The sequence below is a fragment of the Lynx rufus genome, unplaced genomic scaffold, assembly GCF_022079265.1.
Source record: "Lynx rufus isolate CCGP_SWC_20201006 ecotype Redwood Valley unplaced genomic scaffold, mLynRuf1.p SCAF_36, whole genome shotgun sequence".
Classification (NCBI taxonomy): Eukaryota; Metazoa; Chordata; class Mammalia; order Carnivora; family Felidae; genus Lynx; species Lynx rufus.
The window spans coordinates 870,858-898,398 of record NW_025814852.1 but is presented as its reverse complement, the minus strand read 5'-3'; the positions used below and the strand labels follow the sequence as shown (position 1 = coordinate 898,398).

Sequence of the window (27,541 nt, the reverse complement as noted above, 5' to 3'; positions counted from 1 at the left end):
CTGGGCCTGCGATCTGGCTCGGGCCGCAGTGTGTAAGCAGATGGGCCAGCTTCCGCACCGCCTGGGGGGTGGGGGTGGGGGGAGCACCACTCTCTACAGGCTCACCCAGCCGCCCCTGCCCGGTTCTCGACGGAGCGGAGAGGGACTGGAAGGCAGGTCAGGGCTCCTCAAGGTTGGAACTCTGTTGCCGGCCCCTCCACTCCACACACTTCACTCTTCCAGACCTCACCCAACAGGCACAGCCACCAGTGTCCCACACCACCGGTCATGTGGAAGCTGGAGGGTGGTGGCCTGCCGCCTGGGGCTGGGCTGAGGAATGTGGGCCGGCCCCACCCACCGACCTGGAGCCTCTAGGTGCCCAGTCTGGGCTCTGGTCCCCACCCTCCTTGGCCATCCTGCAGCCCCACCCTGGCCTGACTGGTTTGGGAGCCCAATCTAGTCCCCACCCCACCCCCGACAGGGTGAGTGGAGCAGAGCCACCCACTGGGTCCTCGGCCCATCATTCCAGGCTGTCGTGGGGACGGAGTGTTCCATGGTGGGGGTTTTGGGGGTGGCAGAAGTCAAGGGCCCTCTGGTCCCTCGGATGTCAGGGCATGCTTGCTGGGGCAGAGATGCGTTTATGGGGCTGTAGAAGAGGGGGCAGGGGGTGGCGGTAGAGGGGGCGGCGGCTAGCGGGGGCGCACCGCCGTCCGGTAAGCCGCTAGGATCTCCGCGCTGTGTGGACACGTGTACTTGAACTCCTTCACCTGCAGCGCGCTGTCCAGGTAGCGGCGGACGCCGCGCAGCTCGGCGGGTATGGGCGCCCCGCGGAAGTGCGCGCACACCGTCTGTGGGCGAGGGGCGTGGCGCGGTCAGGGCCTTGTGGGGGGCGCCCCCCGCGCTCCGCGCCCCGGCCCGGCACTCACGTCCACGATGTGCAACTTGGGCAGCAGCCTACAGTCAGCCAGCGTGAGCTGGTCGCCGTCCAGGAAGCGGCGGCGCGACTCGCCAAGCTGCGGTTCCCGCGCCAGCTCGTGCTCCAGCGGCGCGCGCAGGTAGCTGTCCAGCCTGGTGAGGGCGCGCAGCAGCAGCTGGTACAGGGCTGGGGGGGGGGGCGGGGCGCGGTGAGGCCCGGCCTGGGCCAGCTCCCCCCACCCTGGCCGCGCTCCTGACCCTCCTCACCATCGTCCTGCGTGGGCACTGGGTTCTTGATGAACGCGGAGAACCTGTGAAAGACGTCGTTGCCCGCCGTGGCGGACTCCCGGTAGCGGGGCGCCAGGCTGGGGAATCTGCGGGGAAGCAGGGGATCTGTGGTCAGACCCTTGAGCCAGGCCCTCTTCCCTGCGGGGACCCTCAGCATCCTTCCCGGGCTCTGTCCTGGGAGCACCCTCCCTGGGCGCCCCACCATCGCCCCTCCTGCCAGGCCGGGCCCTCACTCGGGGGGCCCCAGCGTCTCCTCCAGAAACTCCTCGATCTGCAGTGTATCTGTTTTGGTGTCGCCATCGTGGAGAAGGATGGGCAGCTGCGAGCCGGGAGCGAAGTCCTTAAGCACATCCGGGGACCTGTGGGCATGAGGCAGGTGGGGAGGCTGCTGGTCAGAAGGGCCAGGGACCAGGCAGCGGTCCCGTGGGGGCAAGGGGCTCACCTGCGGATGTCCACGGTGGTGAGGGTGAAGGGCACGCCCTTGAGGAGCAGGACCATGAAGAGCCGCTGACAGGAAGGGCAGTGTCCCACGCTCTCACCATCCTCGCTTGCCTGGGGCGCATGGAGTAGAGGGTGCCAGGGAAGAGAGCAGACCTAAGACTCCCGCCAAAGGGGACCCTGCCTCCCAGGGCCAAGAGCCGGGAATGGTCCCGGGCTCCAGCTTGGTTGGGTATGACCTCGACACGTGAGAGCCCTTGGCGTGGTCCCTGGGAGCTGGGGAGGGGCACAGGGACATGGGGCTGGGACCCTAGCTCTGGAGCCTGGCCCCTTGACCCTTATCCTCAGAGCCTGGGCAGAGGCCAGGCTGCTGGTCTCCAGGCCCCACAGGCGGGTCACAGGGTGGGGTGGGCCGAGTGAGCTGTTTTCTGAGTGATTCACCCTGCCGGACTGGACACTGGGTGCCTGCACACTCATTGTCCCACCTCCCACAGTGGGGAGGAGGCCGGGGCCTCGCAGCCCTGCACAGGGACCCCAGATCTGGGCAGCGATGTGACCGTCCACGGGGCTGCCTGGCCCAGCCCCCACCTGCCTCACTGACCTCAAGCTCCACGTAGGCCTTGGCCTCCAGCTGCCTGGTTGTCGCGTCCCCACCGAGGGGCTTTTCCCCCAGGAGGGCTGGGCTGGGTCCAGGAGCCAGGGCTGGGAGTCAGCACCCCACGCCCTTGGGGACAGCTCACCGGGCCCTTCCCCGGTCCTGCTCCCTCTTTGCTCAGCCTCTGCAGGGCTGCCCGAGCCCACCACAGAGGAAAGGACACAGATGCTGCCTCGGAGACCCACCGCCCTCCCTAGAGAGCCCCGGAGCCCCGCACAGCACACTCCTCCCCAGACCTCCCTCCCAGCCCAGCGGCACCTTAACAAACAGCTGGAGCTTGGCCGTCTCTGCCATGGCGAGGAGCTGTGGTGGCCGAGGCAGGGCGGGGATCTGGAGAGCCCTTTAAGGCTCCCGGGGTGCCCCGCCCTCCCGGGCCCAGGGCCCGCCCTGACAAGCCACCTACGCAGGTGGACGAGGCTGTCGGGGCTGTCGGGGCACCGTGTCCAAGCATGAGGGTGTGACTGTGGGGGCACTGCGTGCTCGGGGCTGGCGGGGCTGGGGACCTGAGCACCCCAGGGTGGGTGTGGGATGGGGGCGGAGAATGGGGGACGTGGAGGCGGGGAGAGAAGGGTGCCAGCCTGGGGAGAAGGCAGCTCTAGATCGGGATCTGCCACCGACCCCCCAGCCCTGCAGTGCACACCCCGTTATCTGTCGGGGGTCCCCAGCCCAGAAAGCCGGGGGGTGGGGAGGAGAAATGAACAGCCTGGCCCCAGCCTCAGTTTCCCTAGCTGCCTACCAGGGCGTTACCAGAGCGTTAAGCCTCCTTGGAAGGGACGCCCGGGACACCACTGTGCTCCGTCTGGCAGAGCCCCGCCCCCAGGCCCGCCCACATTCCAGAACCACTGCCCTCCTGCTCAGGTAGCTCTTCTCCGCCAACCCCGCACCCCTGCCCTTCGCAATCGGTTCCACGCAGGCTTCTTTCCTTCTCAACCTTTAAAAAGAAGCACCAGGAGAAGGGTTGGAAGCCGCAACCTCCTGACCCCTGCTGCCGCCCTCCCCGCCCTTGGCTGGAACAAAAAAACTAGGGGACGTTGTGCATACAGCGCCCGCCCCCCCCCCCCGACCTGCACCGCCCCCGTCAGGGTGGCCGGCGCCCCCATGGCCTCCTCCCCCAGGGCCTCCAGCCGGCCGGCCCCTTCTGGGACCCCACGCCGTCCAGGACCCCAGACGCAGCCCGGGTGCGGGCCTGACACTGGGGCTGGGCCCTGGCTCCCCGCCGGGGCTGGGCTTCCAGTCCGAGCACCGGTGTTTCAGCTGCTCCTCCGCGTGGTGGGGGTGGGGGCAGGGCTGGGCCTGCTCACTTCCTGCCTCGATGCCGCACAAAGGCCCCCACACCTGCACCCTTCGCCAGATGTCCCGTGCGGATTTCCGCGCCTGTGAAAATACCCTCACACGTCCGTAGGACAAACGGTGAGCTGGACGAAGGACCCGGCGGTGCAGAAACAAGGAAACGCACGCACCCCAGCGGGAAGTGGGGGGAGGCGTGAAACTTCACGCTGCTGTGAAGAAGCACACATCCGCGGCTGCGGTGAGCAGAAACGCGGTAACCACGTTCTCGGCGTCGCTCCGGATGCCCTGTCGGCCGGCAAAACGGGGCATCAGCCCACGGGTGTCCTGGGACACACGAGGGACGTGTAGACAGATCCGGGCCGTCCCCCTGATGCAAGCCCCCTTTCCGTGGGAGAGTCCTGGTTTGCTCACAGGAGAGGACAGAGGGGGGGCCCGGAGGTTTGGTGGTTTTTTGGCCGAACTGGCCCCGGGTCACGGCGGCAGTCCTAGCCCCCAGCACCTCAGGATGTGACCTGACTAGGAGACAGACTTTTTGCAGAGATCAACGTAAAATAAGGTCATCGGGGGGGGGGGGGGTCCTACCGCAATACGACTGTCCTTGTACACGGGGGAGATTTGGACACAGACCCCCATGGACGGGGCGCCACACGAACGAAGGTGGAGGCAGAGGGCAGGGCCGTGCTTCTCCAAGCCGAGGAACGCGGAGCCTTGCCGGAAAACCACCGGCAGCTGGGGGGCGGCTCCGGGGAGCTGGGGCCAGACCCTCGCCCACAGCCGCAGAAGGAGCCAGCCCTGCCCGCACGGTGATCTTGGACTTCCGGCCTCCAGACTGGGGGGGGATAGATCTCTGGGGCTTCCAGCGGTGATTCACGGCTCTAGCAAAGACCAGTGAGAGAAGAGCCCCGCAAACTGAAAAGCACTACATAGCAGTCACTGCGAGTCTGTGCCCTGAGCTTTCGGAAAAAGCCACGAGAATGTCCTCCGACTTCTGAATTTTCTACCATGATTTCCTAGTAAATGTTTTTAAATAAATGAGACCAGAAGCTCACGGTCACCAGCCCTAACTGACCCATGACCTACTGGGCGTTGAATAAACCTCCCTGACAGTGCCCCGGCCGCATCCACAGAGCAGCCCCTGGAGGGGCCCGGGGGCCTGCTGTCCTTGTCTTTTCACGTCCTTCTCTTCCTTCCTGGGGACGGTTCTCGGCCCACAGTCCCAGGACGTGACACATTAGAAACATTTCTCTCCTGAGCCCTGTCTGTGGGCCCTTCCTGGTGACATTTTAACAGACTTGTCGGGGACACTATGGGGGGGGGGGAGGACTGGGGGGGCACTGGGATCTGAGCGGGAGCTCTGCCCCCTGAGAGAGCCAAGGAGCAGTGGGCACAGCCAGAGTCCAGATGGGGGTTCCAGAACCCATTTCCCCCCAAAGAAACGGGGCTCCTTGGAAAATTGCTGAATCCAGACATGGGTCAGGGAGGTAATGAGCAGGCCTGGAAATTGTAACAGAAAAGAAGTGCTCCAAACAATGTCCAGGGCAAGTCAAAAGGACACAGAAGCCACCACGAAGGGGTTCCCACCGGCCACATCTGGGGCAGTTTGAGCATAAAAAAGATGGCAATAGAATTGTACACTTATAAATGGCCAAAACAGTAAATACTATGTACATTGAAAATATTAGTGGGGCACCTGCGTGGCTCAGTCGGTTGAGTGTCCGACTCCTGAGTTTGGCTCTAGTCGTGACGTTCGAGCTCCGTTGTCGGGCTCTGTGCTCACAGCATGGAGCCTGCTTGGGAGTCTCTCTCTCCCTCTCTCTCTCCTTCTGTCCCTCTCCTGTGTGACTCTGTCTTTCAAAATAAGTGAACTCGAAAAAATTTAGAGGATAGCAATGACGGTAACATGGTGATTTTTAAAAAAGCCGTGAATCCACAACGATATGTTTCTAAAAGTGGAAATCTTTAAGCAAAATGCCAGCTAATAAACGCAGAAAAGATGAACTCGTTAGAAACCTGACATTTTGCAGCCACCCCCTGGGGTAAAAAGTTTTGGGAGACAAGCTGTTCCCATGGCCCTCCGTCCTCCGCGGAACCTTCTGTGTCCCTTCCAGCCCCCTAGAAGGGGTCTCCGATGGGAGACTGACCACGGCCAAGCTTGAGCGGTGCGGGCTCTGGGATAAGACTCCACTGCCACCGAGCCCTGCAGTCCCCGGGAGTCCCCACACTGCCCCCAACCTTTGCACACGCTCCACCGGGACGCCGGTCTCAGCCCAGAGACCACCTCCTCCTGAGAGCCCTCCCACATCCTGGGTGAGAGGGACACAGCCCAGCGCACACTGTCCATGGGCCCTGAGTGGGCACGGGGCCCAGGGTCTAGGCCTCAGGGAGCACAGGCCCGAAGGGCGGGCAACCGTGGCTCAGAGCAGCCCATTCAGGACCTGCCTCTGGGCAGGCAGTCTGGGCTATGTAGGCGGGGCAGGGGAGGGGGGTGATGGACAGCCCCCGCCTCAGTCTCCCCATCTGTAGCAACAGCTATTTACAGGGATGAGGGCCCTCCCCCCCCACCCCCTCCCCCCAGGCTAACCCAGCCACCTTCCCCTCACGCTGGGCCCACCACTCCGGGACGCTCCAGATGCACCTGTGGGGCAGGGGCCATACCAGCATCAACCGGGCCCATCTTCACCCCAACGCCCCACTCCACACACGCGGGCTGGCGCTGGTTTTTTTGTTCATTTATTTAAAACAAACATCTGTGCGCTATGTACAGGTCTGGCTCCCGGGCAGGTGGGTGTGCAGGGGGCCAAGCTGGGTGGGAGAGAGCAATGGCAGGGGGCAGGGGTGGGGAGGGGATCCGGCTGTTCGTCTGGCCAGCGGGGCAGCTTCTCCGTTCCTGCTGCCCGGCCCACCCCCTTGAGGCAGCCCCTCCCTGGCCCATGCCCACGGCTTCCCTCAGGTGGGGGCCTCCCCAAATGAGAGCAGGATGAGGGGGCCTCTTCCTACAGCAAAATAAATAAGGGCCGGGGGCGGGACCTAACCCAGTCCCCATCCTCAGCCCCAGGCCGCCCCATCAGTCTCAGGTGTCAGAGAAAGGCCCGTTCAGGAGCCAGGCCCGGCCAACAGGGTCTGGTGGCACCTGGTGGCCCTGGGGGTGGTGGGCAGAGCTGGACGGGGGCAGAGGCTAGGGGCCGGCCAGACCCCAAGGCTTTAAGGCAGAGCAGGGTGAGGGTGTGTGCGGCCCAGGGCCAGGCCAACCTTTGGCACAATCAGGGGAGGGCAGCGCAGTGGCCTCAGGCAGTGCTGAGGACAGGTGAGGGGCTGGAGGGGGCCCCCACTCCAGGGCCTCGTGGCGGGCACTGGGGGGCACAGGGTGGGGCCTCGGCCACCGCCTGACTTCTGTCCCCACTGCGTGTCCTTGAGCCAGCGCCTGACGGTCAGCAGAGTGTGTCCGTGTTGAAGGACAGCTGGGCCTGGTAGGTACACGGCAGGTGAGCCGCGCTGGGGGAGGCGTCCGCTACCCCACGCACCCGCGGGCCTGGGACTGGATCCCCCACCTCTGTCTCCCGTGAGTTCTCCCTCAGTGGCCAAGTCTGGTGGCTCCTGTGTCCCCAGGCTCTGCTCCCCCCTACCCCACCTCTGCTCTGCCCGTGTCTGGAATCCCTCAAGGTTTCCAACGTGTCTCGGGGTCTACAACCAGTCTGTTTCCACCTGTGCCGGGAGCCTCCTGTGTCCACCCTAGTCCTGAGCATCCGACGGATCCCTCAGGGCGGCAGGAGTCCCCGGGGCCACTCCTCTCCAAGCCCTCTCCTTATAAACAGCCGGAGCCCTCTGGCCAGCCTGGCTGCCCTGACCCTACAGGCCGGGCTCACCCGCTCCTCCTCGAAGCTGATGAGGCCCTCGTCCTCTGTGTCCAGGTCCTCGGGCTCGTCAGCCACGAGTGCCCGCAGCTCGGTGGGGGCGGGCCGGGCCCGGAACAGGCTGAGCAGGCGGCCCAGGGGAGACCGCAGAGCCGAGGGGGGCTCTGTCTCCTGCTGCTCCAGGTTGTCGCTCTGCTTCTTGGCGAAGTTCACGAATACCTGGCGGGCGGGGTGCGTGGGTGGGTGAGCGGGCTGCAGCCCAGGCTGGCCCGATGCGCCGAGCTGGGGCACTCACGTTGTCCAGGGTGGTCTGGCTGACCGAGTAGTCCTCGATGCCCAGCACGCCCGCCACCTGCTCCATCTTGCTGAACACCTGAGCCAGGGAGATGTGCTCCGACTGCAACTGGTACTGCACCTTCGTGTGGTGACGCTCCTGGGGACGCAGGGAGGTCAGAGGCGGCTGGGCGCACCGCCCGGCCCCGCCCCCTGGGGCCCCGCCCCGCCCCCTGGGGCCCCGCCCCGCCCCCGGGGCCCCGCCCCGCCCCGCCCCCTGGGGCCCCGCCCACCTTGAGCACAGCCTCCGGGAAGTTGCGGTTGAAGAACCGCACCACGTCCTTCACGTTCTGGCTGCTCTTCGTCCTCACGGTGATCATGTATCCGTCTCCGAACCTGCGGGACAGGCCTGTGGCCCCGAGCCCCGAGCCCCCCGTCCCCCCCCACCCCCCCGCGCCCCTCCCGCCGCCGGCACCCTCGGCTCGGCTCACCGGTTCTTCAGGTGCTGGATGCTGCCCAGACAGCGCAGGCGCCCGTTCACCATGATGGCGAGCCGCGTGCACAGCGCTTCGCACTCCTCCATGCTGCGGGGCGGAGACGCAGGGGCTGGGGCGGGGCGCGCGGGGCGGGGGGCGGGGAGCGCGGGGTGGGGGCGGGGCGCGCCGGGGTGGGGGAGCACCTGTGTGACGTCAGCACCACCGAGCGCCCCGTCTTGATGAGGTCGAGGATGAGGTTCCAGAGGAAGCGCCGGGCCTTGGGGTCCATGCCGGTGGTGGGCTCATCCTGGGGGCGGCCGGCGCCAGGCTCAGCGGCTGCGGCCCGCCCACCCCGCCTGGCCCGGCCGGCCGCCTCCCGCCCCGGCTCACCAGGAAGATGAAGGCCGGGTACCCGATGAGCGCAATGGCCGTGGACAGCTTGCGTTTGTTGCCCCCGCTGTAGGTGCCGGCCGGCTTGTCGGCGTACTTGCTCAGCTCCAGCTTCTCCAGGGCCCACTTCACCACCTGGGGGCGAGGACTGGCGTCAGGGCCTGCCCCTCTTGCCCGCCACGCCCCACCCCCCCTTGGGCGACCCTCACCCGGGCCTCGTCCTTCCAGGGAATGCCACGGAGCCGCGTGTACAGCTGCAGGTGCTCCCGGGCTGTGAGCTCGTCGAACAAGGCGTCGAATTGCGGGCAGTACCCCAGACTCTGCTGTACCTGGAGCAGCTCCTTGAGCACACTGGGGACACAGTGCCATCAGCACCGGCGGCCGCAGTCACCCCACCCGCCCAGGCGCCCGCCCGCCCGCACCTGTGCCCGTTGACAAAGGCCTCTCCCCCTGTCGTGCTCTCGTCACCCGTCAGCATCTTGAAGGTGCTCGTCTTGCCCGCGCCGTTCACGCCCAGGAGGCCAAAGCACTCGCCAGGACGCACGCCGAGGCACAGGCGATCCACAGCCAGGATGCGGCCTATCTTCCGGGACTTGTACACCTGGTGGAAGGGAAGGGTCAGCCCACCCATCGGGGCTGCCAGTCGGGCTGGCCGGCCCTTGAACCACACCGCCGCCTGGGCTCCGCCCCTGTCTGCAAACACGACCCCCCACCTGGGCCCCGCCCTCTGCCTGGGCACGCCCCTGCCTGCAAACACGCCCCCCCACCTGGGCCCCGCCCTCTGCCTGGGCCCGCCCCTGCCTGCAAACACACCCCTACCTGGGCCCCACCCCCACCTGGCCCCGCCTACACACCTGGGCGCCGCCCTGCCTGCAAACATGCCCCACCGGGGCCCTGCCCCTGTCTGGAAACATGGCCCCCACATGGGCTCCGCCCTCTGTCTGGGCCCCGCCCCTGCCTGCAAGTATGACCCACCTGGGCCCCACCCCTGTCTGGAAACACCCCCACCCCCCACTGAGCTCCGCCCTGCCTGGAAACACGCCCCTACCTGGCCCCACCCGAACACCTGGGCCCCGCCCCTCTCTGGAAACACGCTCCACCTGGGCCCTGGTACACCCTCCGCACCCCGGCCCCACCCCTGCTAGGAAACACACCCCACCTGGGCCCCGCCTCCCACCTGGGCCCCGCCCAACCTGGCCTCTATCTCACAAGCCCAGGGCCCACCTTGGTCAGGTTCTCAATCTTGACCATGTCATTGTCAGCGTCCCCCCGCAGCACTCGCTGCCGCTCGCTGGCCACATCCACATCATCCTCCACAGGTTTGGTAGACACTGGCATTCGCCTGTGGGGACAGGGTGGCGGAGTCATCACCCAGTGCTCCCCAACTTTCCGTGGCCACGGCAGGGAGACGGGCAGTGCCCGGCCGGCCACTGGCCCCCACATCTCCCTGCACTCCCCCACTCACTGTGGCTGCCGCAGGAAGTTGTACTGGCACATGATGGTGAGGAAGAAGCCCACGAAGCCTTCGACCGTCATGGCCACCAGCCCCCTGGTGACGATGTCCCACTCGAATGGAGACTTCATCTTGTCAAACTGGCCTGTGGGGCAGCCGGCTCAGGGCCTGTGCCTGCGCCCCCGGCAGCCATGTCCTTCACGCCTGAACCCTCAATCTCTGGGCCAGGCCGGACCCCCCTCCGCACGCCCACCCACCCCGCTCACCAATCTTGGCGTAGTACTCGTTGATGTATTCGTTATACGCCATTTCCATGAGCCCGTGGCCCAGGTTGTAGTTGGGGAAGATGAGAAAGCAGCTTTTCAGGTAACTGTTGACAACCTTCAAGTCCTGGAGGGCGACGGGGGGTCACGGGCACAGCCTCGGCCCTGCTGCCCACCACGCCCGGCCACCCCGCTGCCCCACCTTGTCATGCTCAAAGAGCTGCAGCAGGAAAGTAGCCACGGTGGCCGTGATGCCAATGAAGAGGTTGATGACGATGAGAAACACGTAGGCGGAGCTGGGCACCTCGAACCAGAAGGAGGCCGGGTACATGATGGGGGTGATAGACCACCTGCGGGCAGGCGGGCAGGAGGCGGTCACGGGGAGCCCGCCCCCACCCCAGGCCCTCCTCCCGGCCCACTCCCCCTTACCCATAGAGCAGGAAGAGAGAGAGCACGGCGGGGAAGTTGGTGGGTGACGTGTAGGCCGGTAAGTCGAACACGAACAGGATGATGACGCAGCAGGTGGCTGGGACCAGGTAGTTAAGCTACCAGAGCAAGAGTGGCAGGTGAGGGCCCAGGAGCAGGGGTGAGGGGTCCAGGAGTGGGGCTGGGGGGTGCTGGGGCCAGAACCAGTGGGCCTGGCAGGAGACAGGGGGAGGGGACGGCAGGGGTCTAGGGGTAGAGGGAACCCCCCTCAGCCATGCAGGAGGAGCACACCATGTCCCACACGTAGTTGGCCAGCCAGTAGATGACAGGGTTGCAGCCACTGACAAACTGTAGGTGCTTGGCTTTGGTAGACTTCTCAGCCACCAGGAAGACCACGAAGCTGGCTGGCACGAAGGACATGGCCACGATGATGAAGATGGCGATGACCACATCTGTGCCCTGCAGCCTGGGGGCAAGGCAGCCATCAGCCCTGCCCAGCACCCGCACCTCGTCCCCCCCACCTGCCTGCATACATACAGGTAATCCAGGGAGAGGCTGGCACTTGTCTTGTTCATGGGGTGGTTGGTGACGGTGATGCCTGCAGATGGGAGGGCAGCCTCAGGGACCTGCTCCATGCCCACCCTGCCCGGCCCCCAGCCCAGCCCACCCAGGCTCACCATAGGCTGCCGGGTTGCCCTTGCTCCTGGGCAGGTTGGCACGCAGAATAGCGTTATTGAGGCTGTTGAGGTAGGTGGGCATGCTGTGATAACCCTTGTTGTTGTAGAAAACCTGGGAGGGACGCAGAAACAGCCTTAGAGCACCGTGGGTCCCTGCAGCATGCCGGCCACCGCTGGACGCTGCAGGGCCCGGGGCTGTGCCGCTCACCTGGGCTGCCCTGCGCACCGCAATCTTCCGCACCATGACTGGGGCCCGGGCACCAAACGAGGCTGGGATGGACTTCTGGACGTTGCCAAAGGTGATGGCCCCATACCTGGGCGGGTAGGTCGAGCGGCGTGAGGCCAGGCGTGCAGTGGGTGGTCTGCCCCCTCGCCCACAGTTGGCACGAACCCCCACCTGACTCACCGGTGCAGCCGGAAGCGGTCAGAGGTGAAGAGCAGGTACTCGGAGACGTTGTGGCCAGTGATGTCGGTCAGGATGTCTCCTGTGACCACCCGCATCTGGGGCGGGCGCCCACCCACACCCCCCGGGCAGGAGAAGCCGGTGCCCTGCGCAGAGCAGGTACAGCGGATAGGCTCCCGCACCAGGCGCGGTAGGGAGGGTGCTGACGTCCAGTTGTCTGCGGGTACAGCCGGCAGTCAGCTTAGGTCCGTGCCGTCCCACGCCCCCCGGGCAGCCTGGCGGGCCCATACCTGGCCCAGAGGTGGGTGGCAGAGAAGCGTTCCAGGCCTGCAGGGGATCCTCCTCTGGGGACACAGGGGAGTCGGACGGAGCAGGTGAGGGTGGGGGCGGCACGAAGTTGGACAGCGGCAGCCCCTGCGTGAAGGACTCCAGGCACATGCTGTCGAAGAACCTCGCGGCCAGCAGCCGTGACTCGCCACTGGTCAGATTCAGCGTGGGCCCCAGCGAGCCATTGGCCGGAGACTTCAGCACACAGGTGGCGCCCACGCCCGACGGCAGCCGAAACGTGCTCACAAGCTGCTGGGGGCTGGCATCCGGCGACAGTCGCAATCTGTGGAAACCCGCGGTGTGAGCCTAGCCTGGGCAGGGGGGGATGAGTGCCCGCCCACCTTCCCCTCCCTCACCCGGCCCCTGTCCACCACAGCTGCCCAGCAGATGGCCTCACCGGTCCTCCTGGCGCTCCTCGTTGGCATAGGGGATGAAGTTGCCACGGGGCTGGGTGTAGTTGTGGTACTGGGAGGGTGACAGGACCAGAGGGGGCAGGTCACCTGGCAGGATGCACGAGGAAACCTGAGCAGGTTCTGACTGCCTGCTGGCGGCCCCCAGGCCTCAGTCCCCTCTTCCCAATACCCACAGGGTTGGAGCTTGGGGGCCTGGCCCTGAGGAGGCCCGAGTCCCCAATAAGCCCCCAAGTGTGCCCGCCAGGCCCAGAGTGGGCGGTCCAGGAGGGGGGAAGAGCCACAACCCCACTGCAGTGGGGCTCTGGTCCCCCCAGCACGCTGCCTGACCCAACGGCCATACCAATCTCGGGGACGGAGAGGGCCACAGTCATGGCCACGCAGACGAAGAAGGCGGGGAGCAGGATCTGGGAAGACAGGGCCTTGGAGTTGCGGCGAGCACAGTGGAAACGCTTCACCAAGAGTCCGTGGAACTGGCGCACCTTCAGCCACCAGCCCTCCAGCTTGCGGCTGCCCTGGCCGACCCTCGAGAGGGCCTCCGCCTCAGCTTCTGCGCAGGGAGGGGGGCTGAGCAGGCGGCCCGACACCACCCCCCAGGGACCCTACCGGCCCCAGCCAGCCGCACCCCCCACCTTGCAGGCTGACGTTGTCGGGGTCCTGCGCGTTGTCGAAGAGGGGTCGGTAGTCGCCATAGACATCTGCGTAGGTGGCCCCCTCGTCTCCACGGGTAGAGCCTACCGAGGACGCGGACTGCAGTGACACCTGTGACTGAGCCAGCTCTGTGCTCCGGGCCAGATCGCCAACGTGCACCTCCCCCGACGGGCCCTCCGCCACTGGGAGCACATCCTTCCTGGACTCCTTCACATCTGCCACAGCACAGGAGCCAGGGAGGGGACAAGGGGGACTCAGACCAGCGTGCCACCCCCAGTCCCCATGCTCACCCACCAAGACCCTCACCCCACCTCACCCTGGGGCGCCCCAATTCCCATGGCCACCCACCTACCCAGGCTCCTCAGCCCCAGAGCCAGCCTGGCAAGGAACCCTGGCACCTTATTCCCACCCAGAATCCTTGGTCCCCAGAGACCAGGCTAGAGTGGGCAGACAGCTGCGGGTCCAAGGTCAGGTGGGGTGGAGCGGGGCTCCCACCTGCCTCACTGTTCTCCAGAGACTGGTCCTCCTCTGACACCTTGAGGAACACCTCCTCCAGCGTCGTGTCCATCAGCCCGAAGCTACTCAAGTGCAGAGTGTCCAGACTGCGCTCCAGATGCTGGGAAAGGGCCGTGCGTGACCCGATGCGGCAGGGACCGCCCCTTCTGCGCCCCGCCCTGGAGCCCACTCCACCACCACCACGACCCCGCCCCCTCCGCGCCCCGCCCCCTCCGCGCCCCGCCCCGGAACTCACTCCACCCCATACCTGGAAGAGGCGCTCAAAAGCCCCCTTCTTGGCGGCCTCGCTAGGCAGGATGTAGGAGAGCTCTGTGCTCGTGTCGGAGACTAGCAGGCAGGAGGCCACGTGCTTGCGGATGAACTGGGAGACCTGGGGCTCTGAGCAGCTGCTCAGCTGGGTGCGGCCTGGGGGGCTGGACGTCAGCCCTGGCTCTAGGAGGGGTGGGGAATGGAGAAGAGCTTCACCAGGGGGGGTGGGGGGCTGGGGGAGGGGGATCCTCTACGGGGGAGCCCAGCCAGGTCAAGAGGAGGACCGAGGAGAGGGACCGGGCACCCCAGGCTCACTAAGGTAAGCCTTGAGGGCCCGCCCCTCTAGCTCACTGATCTTGGAAAGGGGGTCCTGGGAGAGGGGGACCCCAGGCCGGCTCAGGCAGTCTCAGCACAGACCTTGGGGGTCCCCAGGCTCAGCAGGCCGCTTGACCAGAGTAAGGCGGTAACCGTCCCCATAGGCGCCCTTGAGGAAGAGCGGGGAGCCGCAGCACTTGAGTTTCCCATGGGAGATGATGGCTATGCGGTCCCCCAGCAGGTCGGCCTCGTCCATGTGGTGGGTGGACAGCAGGATGGTGCGGCCTGGAGGGGGGTGAGGGACCAGGCTCAGGGCGCTGGGCTGGGTGGGGCTGGCCGGGGCCGCCTGTACCCACCCCACGCTCCGCTCACCCGGCTTGTACTTCAGGATGAGGTCCCAGATGGCCCGGCGCGCGTAGGGGTCCACGCCAGCGGTGGGCTCGTCCAGGATGATGGCGCGGGAGCCGCCCACGAAGGCGATGGCCACGGAGAGCTTGCGCTTCATGCCGCCCGACAGCGTCTGCACCAGCGAGTGCCGCTTGTTGGACAGCTCCAGGTCTTCGATCATTCTGCGGGCAGGGCGGCGCATGTAGGGGCGCACGCGCATGTAGGGGCGCACGCGCATGTAGGGGCGCACGCGCATGTAGGGGCGCACGCGCATGTAGGGGCGCACGCGCATGTAGGGGCGCACGCGCATGTAGGGGCGCACGCGCATGTAGGGGCGCACGCGCATGTAGGGGCGCACGCGCATGTAGGGGCGCACGCGCATGTAGGGGCGCACGCGCATGTAGGGGCGCACGCGCATGTAGGGGCGCACGCGCATGTAGGGGCGCACGCGCATGTAGGGGCGCACGCGCATGTAGGGGCGCACGCGCATGTAGGGGCGCACGCGCATGTAGGGGCGCACGCGCATGTAGGGGCGCACGCGCATGTAGGGGCGCACGCGCATGTAGGGGCGCACGCGGGCTCCCGCCACCGCCCCGGAGCCCCGCCCCCACCCCACCCACTTGTCCATCTCCTTGCGGATCTCCTCCTGGGCCCTGCTCTTGAGCCTCGAGTAGAACCAGAGATGCTCCTCCACCGTGAGCCGGTCAAAGAGCACGTTGTGCTGCGGACACATGCCCAGGTTCTTGCGGATCTCGTCCATCTCCGTGCGGATGTCGTGCCCGTAGATGGTGGCCGAACCCGAGGTCGGCGGGAACAAGCCCGTGAGGATGGACCTGGGCGGGTGGGCAGGGTCACGACCCCCACCTCCTGCCGGGAGCCCCACCCTGCTTGCCCACCTGGTGAGGACCCACCCCCTGCACTGACACTCACATGGTCGTTGTCTTGCCAGCCCCGTTGTGTCCCAGGAAGGACACCACCTGGTTCTCGTAGAGGTTCAGGCTCAACCTGTTTAAGGCCAGCTTCTTATCGTTCTTGTAGACCTTGGTGAGCTTGTCCACACAGACCACCAGCGGCAGGTGGGTGGGCTCCTCCTCCATGCCCCGCGTCTCCTCTGCACGAGGGCCGCGGGTCAGCTGAGGACGCCCCGGGGTCCCCCAACCCCAGTGACTGCCCCAGCCGCCCCCTGGGTGCCCGCCTCACCCAAGCGCCGGCTCTCCATGGCACAGGCCTGGTCCTCCTCCATGACGCTGAGCCGGGGGGCGCGAGCCCATGGCCAGGTCCACTCCCACGCCTCTGTGCGCCCGCTGCCGAGCCAGTAGGACTTCTGCAGTGGGAAGTACCAGGGCCGGGGTAGCCCGTACATGCCTAGGGGTTGGGGGGGGGGGTGGTGCAGAAGGCAGGCTGACCCAGGGCCTGGTGTCAGGTCCACCCCAGGCCATGTGCACCCTCTAGGGAGCCACACACCCTCTCCTTTCCCCCTGCAAAGGGTCAGCTGGTACCTGGGTGCACCGCCTCGATGTACCACGTGAGCACCCCGTAGACGGCCGCGTCCACCATCAACATGGTGACGGCCAGGAGCAGGTTGAAGTCATCACCTTCCACAGGCGACTGACTGAACGTGTGCCACTGGATGCCCACACCTGCCACCTCGTACAGGGCAAAGTACTTGGAGCCCAGGCCGAAGGCTGTTGTGGACATCAGGGACTGAGGGCACAGTGGTGTCAGCGGGGGAAGGAGGATGCACCCCGCCCCACCCCCAACCATCCCCGATCCTCACCGCGATGCACTTCTCAAAGGCGGTAATCTTATCGTGGGCCACCTCCTCGCGGATCGCCACGTACATGTAGGGCACGTAGCTCAGGAAGTAGATGATGCCACCGCAGGCCGAGGCCAGCTTGGCCTTGGAGTACAGCACAGACACCAGGAAGCTAGGGTGGGTGGGGCCACGGCCATCAGCCACACCCGACCCTTAGGGCACAGCCCAGAGCCCTCCTGGCACCACCTCCCGGGGTACAGAGGAGCTCCAGAAGGGCTGTTTCTGCGTTTTCTGGGTGAATGCGAGAGGCACTCTGCCAGGGCCCAGCAAGGCTCCCTGCCAGCCCCCTGCCAGCCCCACGGTGCTCACCAAAACATGATGGTGGCCACAGCGTAGACCGCCAGGAAGAGCCAGATGATAAGCACGTGACTGTGCATGAGAACCTGGCCGTACTTGAGGATGGCCGTGAGGGCCGTCACAGAGATGGAGAGCTGCACAAAGCCCGTGATGAACCAGGCCACCCAGTGCACGGCGTTGTTCAGGCCCATTGTCTTCATCACCTGTGGGCAGGTGGCCGGGGGGGAGGGGGGGGGATGCAGGCAGGAGGCTTGGGATGGGGTGCCACGAAGGAATGACGGGTCTCTGCCCCTACCAGCCAGGCCCAGGGAAGGAGAGGTGCCCACAGTCTCCCCTCCACCTTCACTGGTCCCCCTGCCTCTATCCTTGCCCCCTCCCCCCCCCCCACTTCCCCCTTCCATCCCCCCCACCCCCCACCTCCTTCAGCCGGTGCTCCTTCTCTGCTACGATGTGCTGGATGGTCATGGCCACGGAGTAGACCCAGGAGATCACCATGCAGAGCGGCATCATGTGCTCGATGACAAACAGGAAGCTGGGGGGGGGGGGGTCGGGGCGTGAGGGGAGGGGCTCAGCCTGAGCCCCAGCCCCCGGCCCCCCCAACACACACTCACTCGTCTCGCGTGTAGCAGGGGTAGGGGAACATCTGCACGTAGTTGCCAGGCTCCACCACGTCGTGCCCCACGAAGGTGTTGATGATGGCACGCTCCATCATGTCTGCAGGTGGGAGAGGTCAGCCACGGCAGGGGGGAGGCCGGGCCCTACCCCGGCTGCCCCAGGAGCGGCCCTCACCCTGGATCCAGACGAAGCCGTACAGAAAGTAGAAGCGGCCGCCTGTGTTGGGCCCCGGCCGCCAGTAGGCCCGGCGGATCTCGTTGGTCTTCTCAGTGAAGCTGGAGTTTTGGCGGATCTTGTAGTGCACGTGGGGTGGCAGGGAGCCGTCCTTGCGGGTCTGGAAGATCACGCCTGGAGACAGGACGAGGGGCAGGTGGAGGGGCAGAGCCCAGGCTGGCTGCAGGGTGAAGGTGTGAAGGGAGGAAGGGGCGGGGACATGAAGGGGACTGTCTAGCCAGAGCACCACTGGGGCATGAGGGGCAGGTCCAGGGAAAAGGTGGGGCCGGGGAGCTGGGAGGGTACCTGTTGCAGGGGCAGGGCTGGGATGGGGGCGGGGCGTGAAGCAGGGTACAGGGTCTGGGGCAGTGCTAGGGGGTGAGGGGCGGGGCTGGGAAAAGATAGGGGAGTCGTAGGGCAGGGCTAGGGAGGAGGGGGACCAAGGTGGGGCAAGGCCGAAGAAGGAAAAGGGGCACAGGGGCAGGTAAGGCGGACAGGAGGGCTGTGATGGAGAGACGCGAGGCTAGGGCTGGAGGAGGGGGGGAGGCAGAAGCACAGGAGTTAGGGACCCGCCCAAGGGGGACCAGCTCACTGGCGAACACGGTGACATTGTCCTGGTACGCCTGGTTGAGAGTATAGTTGACGATGCTCTCCTCGTCGGGAAAACCCTTGAAGATGTCCACACTCACCTGAGGGGAGGGGCATTGTTGGAGCCGGCCCCCGGCCCCCGCGGAGCCCGATGGGCCACGCACCCCACCTTGGACATGAACTGGATCCAGCCGCAGGCCGCGTTGTCAATGGTGTCCAGCTGCTGCAGGAGCGCGGAGCCGTTGGGCAGCGAAAAATTGTCCTGGCGCAGGGCAGGCGGGAGCTCCTCCAGCGACAGGTTCAACGCCTCGGGGTGCAGCCGCAAGTCCGCCACGTACTGGGGGTGGAAGCCTGGCTCAGGGGGGCGGGGCTGACACGGGGGGCTCCGCCCACCCCACCCCGGCCCAGCACCCCCGCCACCTTCTGCAGCCCACCCCCGCCCAGCACCCCCGGCACCTGCTGCAGCCAGTGGAGGTGTTGCTGCAGCCTGCCCTCCTCCAGGAAGCTGCGGATCTCGGCAGAGATGTTGAGCCACACTTGGGCGTAGTGAGTCACGTTGCCTACAAGGGCAAAGGTCTCGTTGGCCTGCAGAGGGTGAGGGCACGGGTCATGGGGCTCAGGGCGGACCCCAGCCAGCAAGGGGGGCCTCCACTCCTTTGCTCCCCCTGGGCCGGTCCTCCCCGAAACCAGTGATGCTCTGGCCAGACTGCCACCTAGAAGCTCGAAACCCTCCCCTCCCCAACCTTTCCGCAGTGACCCCACAAAACAGGCTCTGCTCTGGCTCCTGGGGCAACATGGCTTCGGGGTTCCCCTGCGTCGCCAGCCGTGCCTTCCTGCCTTCTCTGTCGGGCCCTTCTCCACGTGTCCCTTCCAGGGTCCTGACACCTGGCCCTTGCCTCCCTGCCCCCGGTCATCCTAAAGACCCCTCCAGAGGCTCCCCCCTTTCCGGGGCCACTTCCAGCCCTAGCTTCTACTTCTCCCAGACAGGACTCCCCCGGATTGGCCACCGACACCTTGCCTTCACCTGGTCCCATACCGCCTAGCTACCCCACCCAATCGTCACCCACGGGATGCTGCAGAGATCCTCACACGCAGCCTCTCCTCTGTCCAAACCAGCACTGCGGGCCCTGGCCATGCCTGGCCCCCAAGGGCCTCTGCACCCTAAACGCCCCCTGTGGGTTCTCCCCCTCCCCCCGCAGAGCCGAGTCAGTGCTCAAGTGCCAGCTGCGCCCCTCCCGTGCCAATTCTAGCAACCCCGCTCGGCACAGGGGTCCCCGGCCTGCAGAACCCGGTGCCCAGCTCCTTCAGCTCCTGCCCCAGAGACACGTGCAGCTCAAGCACACGGCGCGCCAGACTGGCCAACCTTGAGAATGACGCGGTCGGCCTCGGAGCCCGCTGGCGCGTACAAGATCTTGGGATTGCTGGTCATAAGGTGCACGAGGAGGCCCAAGTTCCGCTGCTCCTTGCTGGTGAAGCCCAGGGAGCTCATGTTGCCCCGCCGCAGTGCCTCGGGCTCGATGGTGCTAGGGTGGGGGTGGGGCGTGAGGGGCGGAGCCCGGGGTCTGGATGGGGGGGGGGGGTGGAGGTGGGGCCTCAAGAACTAACGGGGCGGGACCTCAGCGTGGAAGGGGTGCATCGGAAGGGGTGGGGCATGGGGCCGGGATACAGAGCCGGGTGCCCCGGGGTCAAGATGGGCGGGGGTCAGAGCCAGGCCTGGGATCAGACCCCCACCCCTGTCTCCCTGCCGCCCACCTACCGGTTGTTGCCGCACAGGATGGGCTGCAGGCCGGCCCAGAGCTGCACGAAGGCAGAGCACTGGCCCTGCAGCGCGTCGGAGGAGGCAGGAGCCGCAGCGGACGGAGCTCCCTCCTCCGCTGTGGAGTTGGAGCCCGTGCCCACCGCCGCCGCCCCCGTGCCGTTGGCCATCCTGCCGGGGCCGCTGGCTGGGGACCCCGGAGCGCGACGGGCGCAGGCACCCTGGGGCAGCAGCAGGGCCAGAGCTGAGAGGACGTCCACATCCTGCAGAACTTTCTGGGCGTCCAGCAGGTCCTCCAGCAGCACCTGCAGCCGCTGTGGGGGTGGTGGCTGCTGCTGGGGAGCCGAGCCGTTGGGGGTGTCCAGGCCCAGCTGAGGAGAAATGAGCATGTGGGGAAATGCAGGCCTAGGAGGAGCAGGGGCTGGGGGCCGACCTGGAGGTGGGCCAGGGAGGGCACAGGCTGGGATGAGAGGATGCGGGAGGGTCGGCATCCCGAGAGAAGGTGAGCACTGGCGAGGGGCTAGGAAGCACACTGGGGTGAGGCCACGGGGTGAGGCAGGGGACACGAGGCATGGTTGCCACTGGGGGAGCGCGGGACACCCACCCATGGGCACGCCCCACTGACAGCCTTGGGCCCGGGGGTCCCTAGGACACCGAGAAGCCCCAGCACAGTGGACCTGTGGGCCAGCTGGCAGGCAGGACTCACCTGCTGTGCGATCCTGGCCACATCCAGCTGGTTATGGAGCTCGGCAGCCAGCCCAGAAAAGCGCTGGGCGCGGGCTGCAGCCTGCCCATTGCAGACGGCATCCCGGTAGCCCTGCAGCGCCCTCTGCTGACCCTGGGACACGGTGAGGATCCGGCCCAGCTCCCCGGATCCCCGAGTACACGTGAGTTCCTCCAGGAGGGCAGGCGTCAGCAGCATCTCCTGGGGGCGAGGCACAGGGGAACCGCTGGGCGGGAGCCTCAGCCCAGAGGAAACCAAAGCCCTAACCCAAGAAGGCCTCGGGTCGCCCCCTGCGCCACCCACTGTGTCAAGTCTGAGACAGCCCAGGTTCTGTGACGGGGGGGTGGGGGGGGGTGGGGGGTGGAGGGATGGACGACACACATCACTGTCCCGCCTTCCCCTTCTCCATGCCAGCCAGACTCCCAGAGACCTCCCTCACTTCCCAGGAGAAGCTCGGAATTATCAAGGGGGCCCATTTTTTCACCCGCTCTGGCAGAAGCAGGCAGCACACCCCCCATCCCACTAAGAGGCCCTCTCACCTCCATCCGGAATAGGGGGTTGTTCCAGGGCTCCTGACCCCTGGGGAGTCCTGACCCCACATCTAGGGCAGGCGAAGGGCCAAACAGCAGGTGATAGACCTGGGGTGTAAAGGGGGCATGGCTCAGGCCAGGAGGTGCCAGAGCCTGGCCCCGGGGCTGCCTCAGAGCCCCGCATCCCCCCCCCCGCCCCCCCGTGCCCTCCATTCCTACAAGCAGGGGAGGAGGGTGGAAGGCAGTGCCCAGGGCTGGCAGCTGCCCAGGAGTAGACACGCGCTCACAGAGGCCGCCTGCCCCACCTCACCTCAGGCAGGTCCACCCGGGCAGCCAGGAGGGCCTGGGCCGTGCTGTTAGGCAGCGACAGATTCTGCATCAGGAAACGCCAGAGCTCCCGTGGGTCCCTGGCCACCGAGCCCAGAGAGAAGGAGGGCACTGGACAGGCAGAAGGATGGCGCTGAGGGCCAGCTGGGCCCGGGGTCTAGGCACCCAGAACAGATTCAGCGCCGAGCTCCCCGCACCAGGCTCGGCCACCGTGGCGGTCAGCTCGGCCGGGACCACCCGAGCACGTCTGCCCCGGGAACTCGGAGTGACGGTTCAGACGGAGGCCCAGCCGCGAGCCCACGGTCAGAAGTGACCGAGCCGGGGTTTGAACCCAGCTGACACCAGAGCTCAGGTCTCAACAGCCTCCACCCCCGCCCCGCCGCACAGGCACGGCCCAGCCCGCCCAGGGCCCGGTGTGCACCTGCGGGTCTGGCCGGGAGGCTCTCCCAGGCGTCCGGGCCCGAGCGGAGGGTCTCCAGGTGCTGGCGCAGGGCCTCGAGCTCCGAGCCCAGGCTGGGCCGCGCCGGGTCGAACAGGTTGCCCTCCTCCACCACGCGGTTGAGGCGCTCCAGAAGCTGAGTGACCCTGCACCACCATCCGAGGTCACCCACTGGCCTCCGCAGGGGGGTGGGCTCCCGGAGGGCGGGGTGGGGGGCACTCACGTGGAGTTGGCGTACTGCAGGAAGCCAAACTCGTCCCGCTGGCCATCCGGGCACAGAGACTGCATGACGGGCAGGATGCCCGCAGAGGTGAGCGGCGCTGCCGTGTAGAAAGCTGGGGGGGGTTGGCGGTCAGGGCAGGTGAGAGGACCCGAGGGGTGGAGACAGAGGGACAGGAGACGGGGAAGGAGTCAAGAAAGGGAAGGGAGATGAAGCCGAATAAAGAAATTTAGAGAAAGTCAGGGAGGAAAAGCAGCTTCAGGCAGCAGACAGGGGGCAGAGGGCCAAGAGCTCTGGTGCAAAGGACCCCAGCAGGTCAGAGGTCAAAGGGTATCTCGCCATCCCTGCCCCCAACTCCCAGCGCGTCCTTCTTCCCTTAGCCAGCCAAGGCCAAAGTGCCCTGACGCCTTCCCCAAGAATTCAGGTGGGGCACGGGTGCCACAGCCCAGGGGAGCACGTGGGGCTCCCCCCACCGGGAAGTGACCTCTGACCTCTCTGGCCAGCTGGTTAGCAGAGAGAACGCAGGAACCCACAGGGGTCTGCTGGGGGAGCAGCCAGGTGACCTGGCCCCGGGCCTGCAAAGCAGGGCCGGGCGACCCCACAGAGAGATGGAAACCCCCAGAAGGGAGCCACCGTGGCCCAGGCACGCTCAGCGCCCACCGCCCACCGTCCCCCAGTGCTCCAGCTGTCCCTGACAGCGGAGAGGGGTTTTTGCAGGACGCAGCCAGGCCCGGAAAGGCTGTTAATGCAAGCGGGGTTGGGGCACGCTCAGGCTGCACCAGGAAGGCCTCACTTACAGACTGCATGCAGGCCCAGGAGGAGGACAAGAGACCATGCGGGGGACGGGTAAAACAGAACAGAGGAGAACCGTGAGGGATGGCCGCCGCGGCCGGCCCGGGCCCCTAGCCCAGCCAGGAGGCACGGCCAGGGACCGCGCGGGGGAGCGTGGCAGCTGGGACACGTTTGTGGCCGCGTGCACACAGGACAGGCACGTGTGATGCGGTGAGGACCGCCTACCCCACCCTGACCCCCCAGCTGTGCCCTGGGCACCCCTCCCCAAGGACACTCACCTTCCTTCACGGAGATGGTCGGTTTCTTCTGCCGAAGCCCCAGCAGGATGAAAAAGAGGACCAGCGGAATGAAGATCTCAAAGGCCAAGACCCACTGGAAAGGGCGGGTTGAGTAAGGTACCTGCCCGGCAGCCTGGCCTCCCACGCCACCTGCCGGGGGCTGGACGGGACAGGCCTGAGCCCCCCCCCCCCCCCCCCCCGCTCCCCAGACAGATGTCTTCCGGGTAGGCAGAGCCAGCGTGGGCCCCACATATTCCCACAGAGGCCACAAAAGGTCAACGCAGGCCCTTGGGGGCCAACAGAGTCTGCAGCCCCACCCCCTTCCTTCAAGGGCCTTCTCGAAGGGCGCAACTGCGAGTGTTGTCTGGCCCAAGCCAACCAGGTCTCCCGCCCCCTAGCCCGGGTCCTGTTTGCCACACTGACTTGCCAGGAGAGACAAAACAGCCAGCTCGTGGTCTACTCTGACCCGTGCATCTGCCCAGCTCAGCCTCCCCTTCCCCAGGCTAGGATCTTGGAGGTGGTCGTGGGCCCCATCTCAGCTCCCTCAGTCCCCCAGGGTGAGTCCTCCCGGCTGTGACAGCCGTCATCACACCCCAAAGCCTGGACAGGAGGAGGCATGGCTCTAGCCCCGGGTCCTGAGCCTCCAGAGAAACCTGGTCAGAGGCCTGACAGCCCTGAGTCCCTGAGGCACAGGCACCTTCTTCCGCCCTGGCCCCTTCCCCTCCCCCCCCGCAACGTGGTTCGCGGCAGTGGGGGGCGCTCAGCAGCCCTGCCTGCCCTCCCCAGCACCCCTGTTCAGTATTCCTGGGACTGCCCCGGCCACCCCCCCCCCCCGGGCGCCAAGGTGAGCCCTGATGGAACTGCTCTGTGTGGGAGACAAATGCCAGCAGCCCCAGGGACCCAGGCCTCCCGTGACCACCCCCACCTCTCCCGGCTCAGGGAGGGAAGGTGGAGAGACGGGACCTCAGGCCAGCTGCCCTGAGGGGGAGCCCCCTGCTCAGCCCAAAGACACACCCCGACCTCCACTTCACTGGCTCTTCTCAGAGGCTCCAGGATTCCTTCCTCCTCGCCCCCTGCCCCCAAAGCAGCTTCAGAGCCCCCACCCCGGTGGCGTTCCGCCTGGCCCAGGGCCCGGGCTCCCGGTCCCCTGGGGTGGACCAGCTGCTCCTGTTTACCGCACTCTGACAATCGTGCTCTGTGGCCTGGAACACCCCACTGTGTGTCCGCACCCCACACTCGCCCCAGCCCGTGCCAGCCTCCACCCCCTCCCAGGGCTAGCTGGAGAGGCACCATGGGCAGCCACGGGGCTGGGGACGGGCACAGAGTGAGGGTGGCTGCATGCGAGTGGCGACGCAGGCGCGCGGGGTCGCGGCCGCGGTGCCAGCCCCACCCACACCCGCCCTGCCACCGGGCACCTCCACCACGTAACTGCAGCAACAGGCCGCGGCTACCTCCTCATTGCTATAGCAACAGCCGCGCAGGAGCTGCTGGGAGGAGGGAGGCCTGCTTGGCGGGCGGGCGGGCGGCCAGAGGGGCATCTGGTTACAGGCAGGCAGTGCAGGTTAGGCCCCACCTGGGAGCCCCACCTGGGCACCCCACCCGCGGCCGGCAAGGTGGTTAAACCCCAGTCCCTTGAGACTAGCCCAGTGCCCCCGTGGTGTTGCCGGGGCCTGGGTGCCCACTCTGGGCCTGAGCCACCTCCTGCTGTGTCAAGGGGAGAACAGAGGAGACCTGAACGGAGCGGCCTGACCCTGACCCCAGGGGTGATGCCACAGCCGTCCCTACAGCAGGGCAGACCCGTCCGAGCTAAGAGGGGATAGGCGACACTCAGATGGAGAAACCAAGGCACAGAGATGCGAAGAGTGAAAGAGCAGGGCACAGAGGGCCTTCGTCCCTTCCCTCCGAACCAAGCCCTCCCCCAGAGAAGCGCATAGAACGCAGAGCAGAACCTCTGTTGGCCAAGCCCGCAGGTCCAACTCCAAAGCCCAAGACCTCCCCAGGAAAGTGGGGGGCCAGGAGGAGCGGGCCAGGCACTTGGCCAGCCCCTGCCCCAGCCCCGCGGCGTGAGCCCAGCAAGGCCTTAGCCGCCCTGGAGGAGGAATTTCTGATTTGCTGTGGCCTCAGGCCGAGGACCTCCATGTGGCCCAACCAGTCCCTGGTGGTGCCGCTGGGCAGGGTACAGGAAGACTCTAGGGAAGGCCCAACCTAGCAGGTGGGGCCACTCCCGGGTATCTGGCAGAAGGCACCTCCCACCTGCTTGCCAGGTGCCCCACAAGCTGCTGCTCCCTTCCCTGAGCCTTGAGGTCTCCGGTGGATGCAGGGACCATCATTCTAGGCTCTGTTCCCAGCCCCTGGGGGCCCTTCCTGCTGAGAACCCTGGGGATAATGCTAATGCCCACATCCCAGTCTCCCTTCCTCCCCTGAGCCCTGCCCTGGTGCCCCCAGTAACCCCAAATCTGAAGCAGGGGAAGGTGCACCAGAGGCTGCAGGCCTGACCCATGGGACCCGGTGCCAGCCAGCCCCAGGCACGTGGGCAGGGAGTGTACTCAACCCCGGCTCCCTGCCAGGCTCAGGTGCCCAGGGCACTCCTGCCAGCCATGGTGATGATGGCCACCCCACCCTGCCTGCAGCCCTGGGCTTCTGATTATGCACTCCAGAGCCCTTCTCAAGGAGGCACCCATGCAGAGGCTCATCAGCCCCACTGGGCTCAGAGTCAGGTGGGAGAGGAGCCTCTTGGGCCCCAGGTGGGCAAGGGGATGCCTCCTCCTCGGGCCCCCACTCTGGACCCCAGCCTGCTCTGGGCCTCACTGTGGAAAATCCCCAGGGCCCATTCAGAAACCGGAGCTGCCCAGGCCTCTCTGGTGCATGTGCTGCTGTCGGCTGGGCAGGACAACAGGAGATGGCCCTGCCCTTCCCGGGGCAAGAGCGGTGAGGGCCGGCGTGATGGTACCCATTCTGCCCCAGGCTGGCTCCTCACCAGGGCCTCTGCCCCTGACAGCTGCTGTGTCCTGTACCCTCAGGCCCCTGGCCGCCCCAGGCACGGGCGGACAGCTGGGGTGCTTGGAGGTCACATCTCCAAATAGCAGGATCCGGCTCCCAAAGGAAGCTAGGGCTGGGGAGACCAGAAGGCGGATGGGCCTCAGGGAGGACTGCCCCAAAGGACAAAAGGGTGCAGGGCTGCAGGCTGGCCGATGCTGCCACAGCAAGGACATTCCCATTGGTGAGAAGGCAGGAGCACGGGCTAAGGGACTTTCGGGAAGGGTGAAAAAGAGGAGGAGGAGGAGGAGGAGGAGGAGGAGGAGGAGGAGGAGGAGGGTGAAAGGGAGGAGAAGGGGGAGGAAGAGAGGTGTCTGCCCAAGGGCAGAGGGGTGGTGCAGGGAGGGAAGGGGCAGGGTCCCTGCAGGGACTCCAGGGGGGCTGGGCCCAGAGGCCAAGGAGCCTCTGGGCTGGACAGAGTCCCCCCATGCCTGTCCTCTGTCCCGGGAACCAGGGCCTCCCGCGACCCCAGGGTCCTGGGACCGCTCGCCCCCCTACTCGCGCAGCTAGACCCCAAGAGCGCGCCGCGCAGGGCGCCCATCCCGTGACTCAGCCGAGCACCGCGAATGTCAGCGGGCGCGGGCCGCGGGCTGGGCACGGCCGAGCCCCCTCCCCGGAGGCCGGAGGCCGGAGCCCGGAGCCGGCCAGGGCGGGCGGGGTCCGGCGGGAAGGGGTCTCGGGCCCGCCGCCCCCAGAGCCCGCCCGGGGTCTGCGCGCGCCCGGCCGCACGTGCGCGCGGAAAGCGCGCCGCCGGCCCCGGTGCGCGCGCCCTCTCGCTCGGGGCAGGCCGGGAGGCGCGCGGGGTCGCTCACCGGGCTCCGGCGCTTCAGCGTCACGTTCTTCCAGAGCAGCAGCTGCAGCTGGTGCAGGAAGCCCATGGCGGGGCCGCGCTCCGGCCGCCTTCGCGCCGCGGCCCGCTCCTCTGCGCGCCCCGCCGGCCCCGCCGCCCGCCGCGCCGCTCGGCATCGCCCGCGCGGGGCGGGGCCTCGGGCGTCCGGGACCGGCTCCGCGCTGGCTCCGCCCCCCGCCCGCACCGCCCCCGCTTAAAGGCGCCGCGCGGCGCTGCGCCCGCCGCCGCGATCCGCGCGGGTTCCTGGAGCTCTGCCCCGCCGCGGGCGGCCTCCTTGGTCGCCCCCGTCTCGCCAGGCGTTGAAGTGACGTGCCCCAGAGCCGCCGTCTAAACCGACTCATCCCGCCCCTCCGGGGCGCTTTTCTCCCGGGGGCATCGGGCCCGCGCACAGCAGCCCCCGTTGGGATCTTCGCGCTCCCGCAGAGGCG

At 67.0% G+C, this 27,541-nt stretch overlaps 2 protein-coding genes across 3 annotated transcripts; both read right to left on the bottom strand.

Annotated features, from left to right (window-relative positions):
• Positions 1 to 430: 430 nt before the first annotated feature.
• On the bottom strand, positions 431 to 2,661 carry CLIC3 (chloride intracellular channel 3). Its single transcript, XM_047093794.1, has 6 exons — positions 2,534 to 2,661; positions 1,625 to 1,734; positions 1,416 to 1,541; positions 1,162 to 1,268; positions 906 to 1,081; positions 431 to 827 (listed from the first exon to the last, which is right to left on the bottom strand). Exons 1-6 carry the CDS (start codon positions 2,567 to 2,569, stop codon positions 669 to 671), a joined length of 714 nt encoding a protein of 237 aa, XP_046949750.1. The 5' UTR covers positions 2,570 to 2,661; the 3' UTR covers positions 431 to 668.
• Positions 2,662 to 6,279: 3,618 nt separating this feature from the next.
• ABCA2 (ATP binding cassette subfamily A member 2) lies at positions 6,280 to 27,192 on the bottom strand. Of its 2 annotated transcripts, XM_047093818.1 has the most exons (49): positions 27,076 to 27,192; positions 23,228 to 23,321; positions 22,955 to 22,957; positions 22,161 to 22,272; positions 21,920 to 22,083; positions 21,482 to 21,609; positions 21,181 to 21,279; positions 20,624 to 20,842; positions 19,918 to 20,288; positions 19,525 to 19,684; positions 18,618 to 18,746; positions 18,331 to 18,498; positions 18,166 to 18,262; positions 17,535 to 17,708; positions 17,357 to 17,459; positions 17,163 to 17,277; positions 16,758 to 16,948; positions 16,410 to 16,560; positions 16,132 to 16,336; positions 15,833 to 15,997; positions 15,563 to 15,743; positions 15,253 to 15,465; positions 14,618 to 14,814; positions 14,348 to 14,530; positions 13,929 to 14,113; positions 13,661 to 13,781; positions 13,147 to 13,380; positions 12,858 to 13,064; positions 12,502 to 12,604; positions 12,068 to 12,387; positions 11,781 to 11,994; positions 11,583 to 11,688; positions 11,375 to 11,486; positions 11,235 to 11,295; positions 10,989 to 11,163; positions 10,701 to 10,816; positions 10,474 to 10,621; positions 10,275 to 10,398; positions 10,021 to 10,153; positions 9,780 to 9,897; positions 8,978 to 9,156; positions 8,765 to 8,906; positions 8,556 to 8,690; positions 8,369 to 8,472; positions 8,181 to 8,273; positions 7,983 to 8,085; positions 7,712 to 7,849; positions 7,429 to 7,635; positions 6,280 to 7,029 (listed from the first exon to the last, which is right to left on the bottom strand). In XM_047093818.1, exons 1-49 carry the CDS (start codon positions 27,139 to 27,141, stop codon positions 6,994 to 6,996), a joined length of 7,302 nt encoding a protein of 2,433 aa, XP_046949774.1. In that variant the 5' UTR covers positions 27,142 to 27,192; the 3' UTR covers positions 6,280 to 6,993. The 2 variants fall into 2 exon arrangements, with proteins under 2 accessions (XP_046949774.1, XP_046949775.1); XM_047093819.1 differs by lacking the exon at positions 22,955 to 22,957.
• Positions 27,193 to 27,541: the final 349 nt, after the last annotated feature.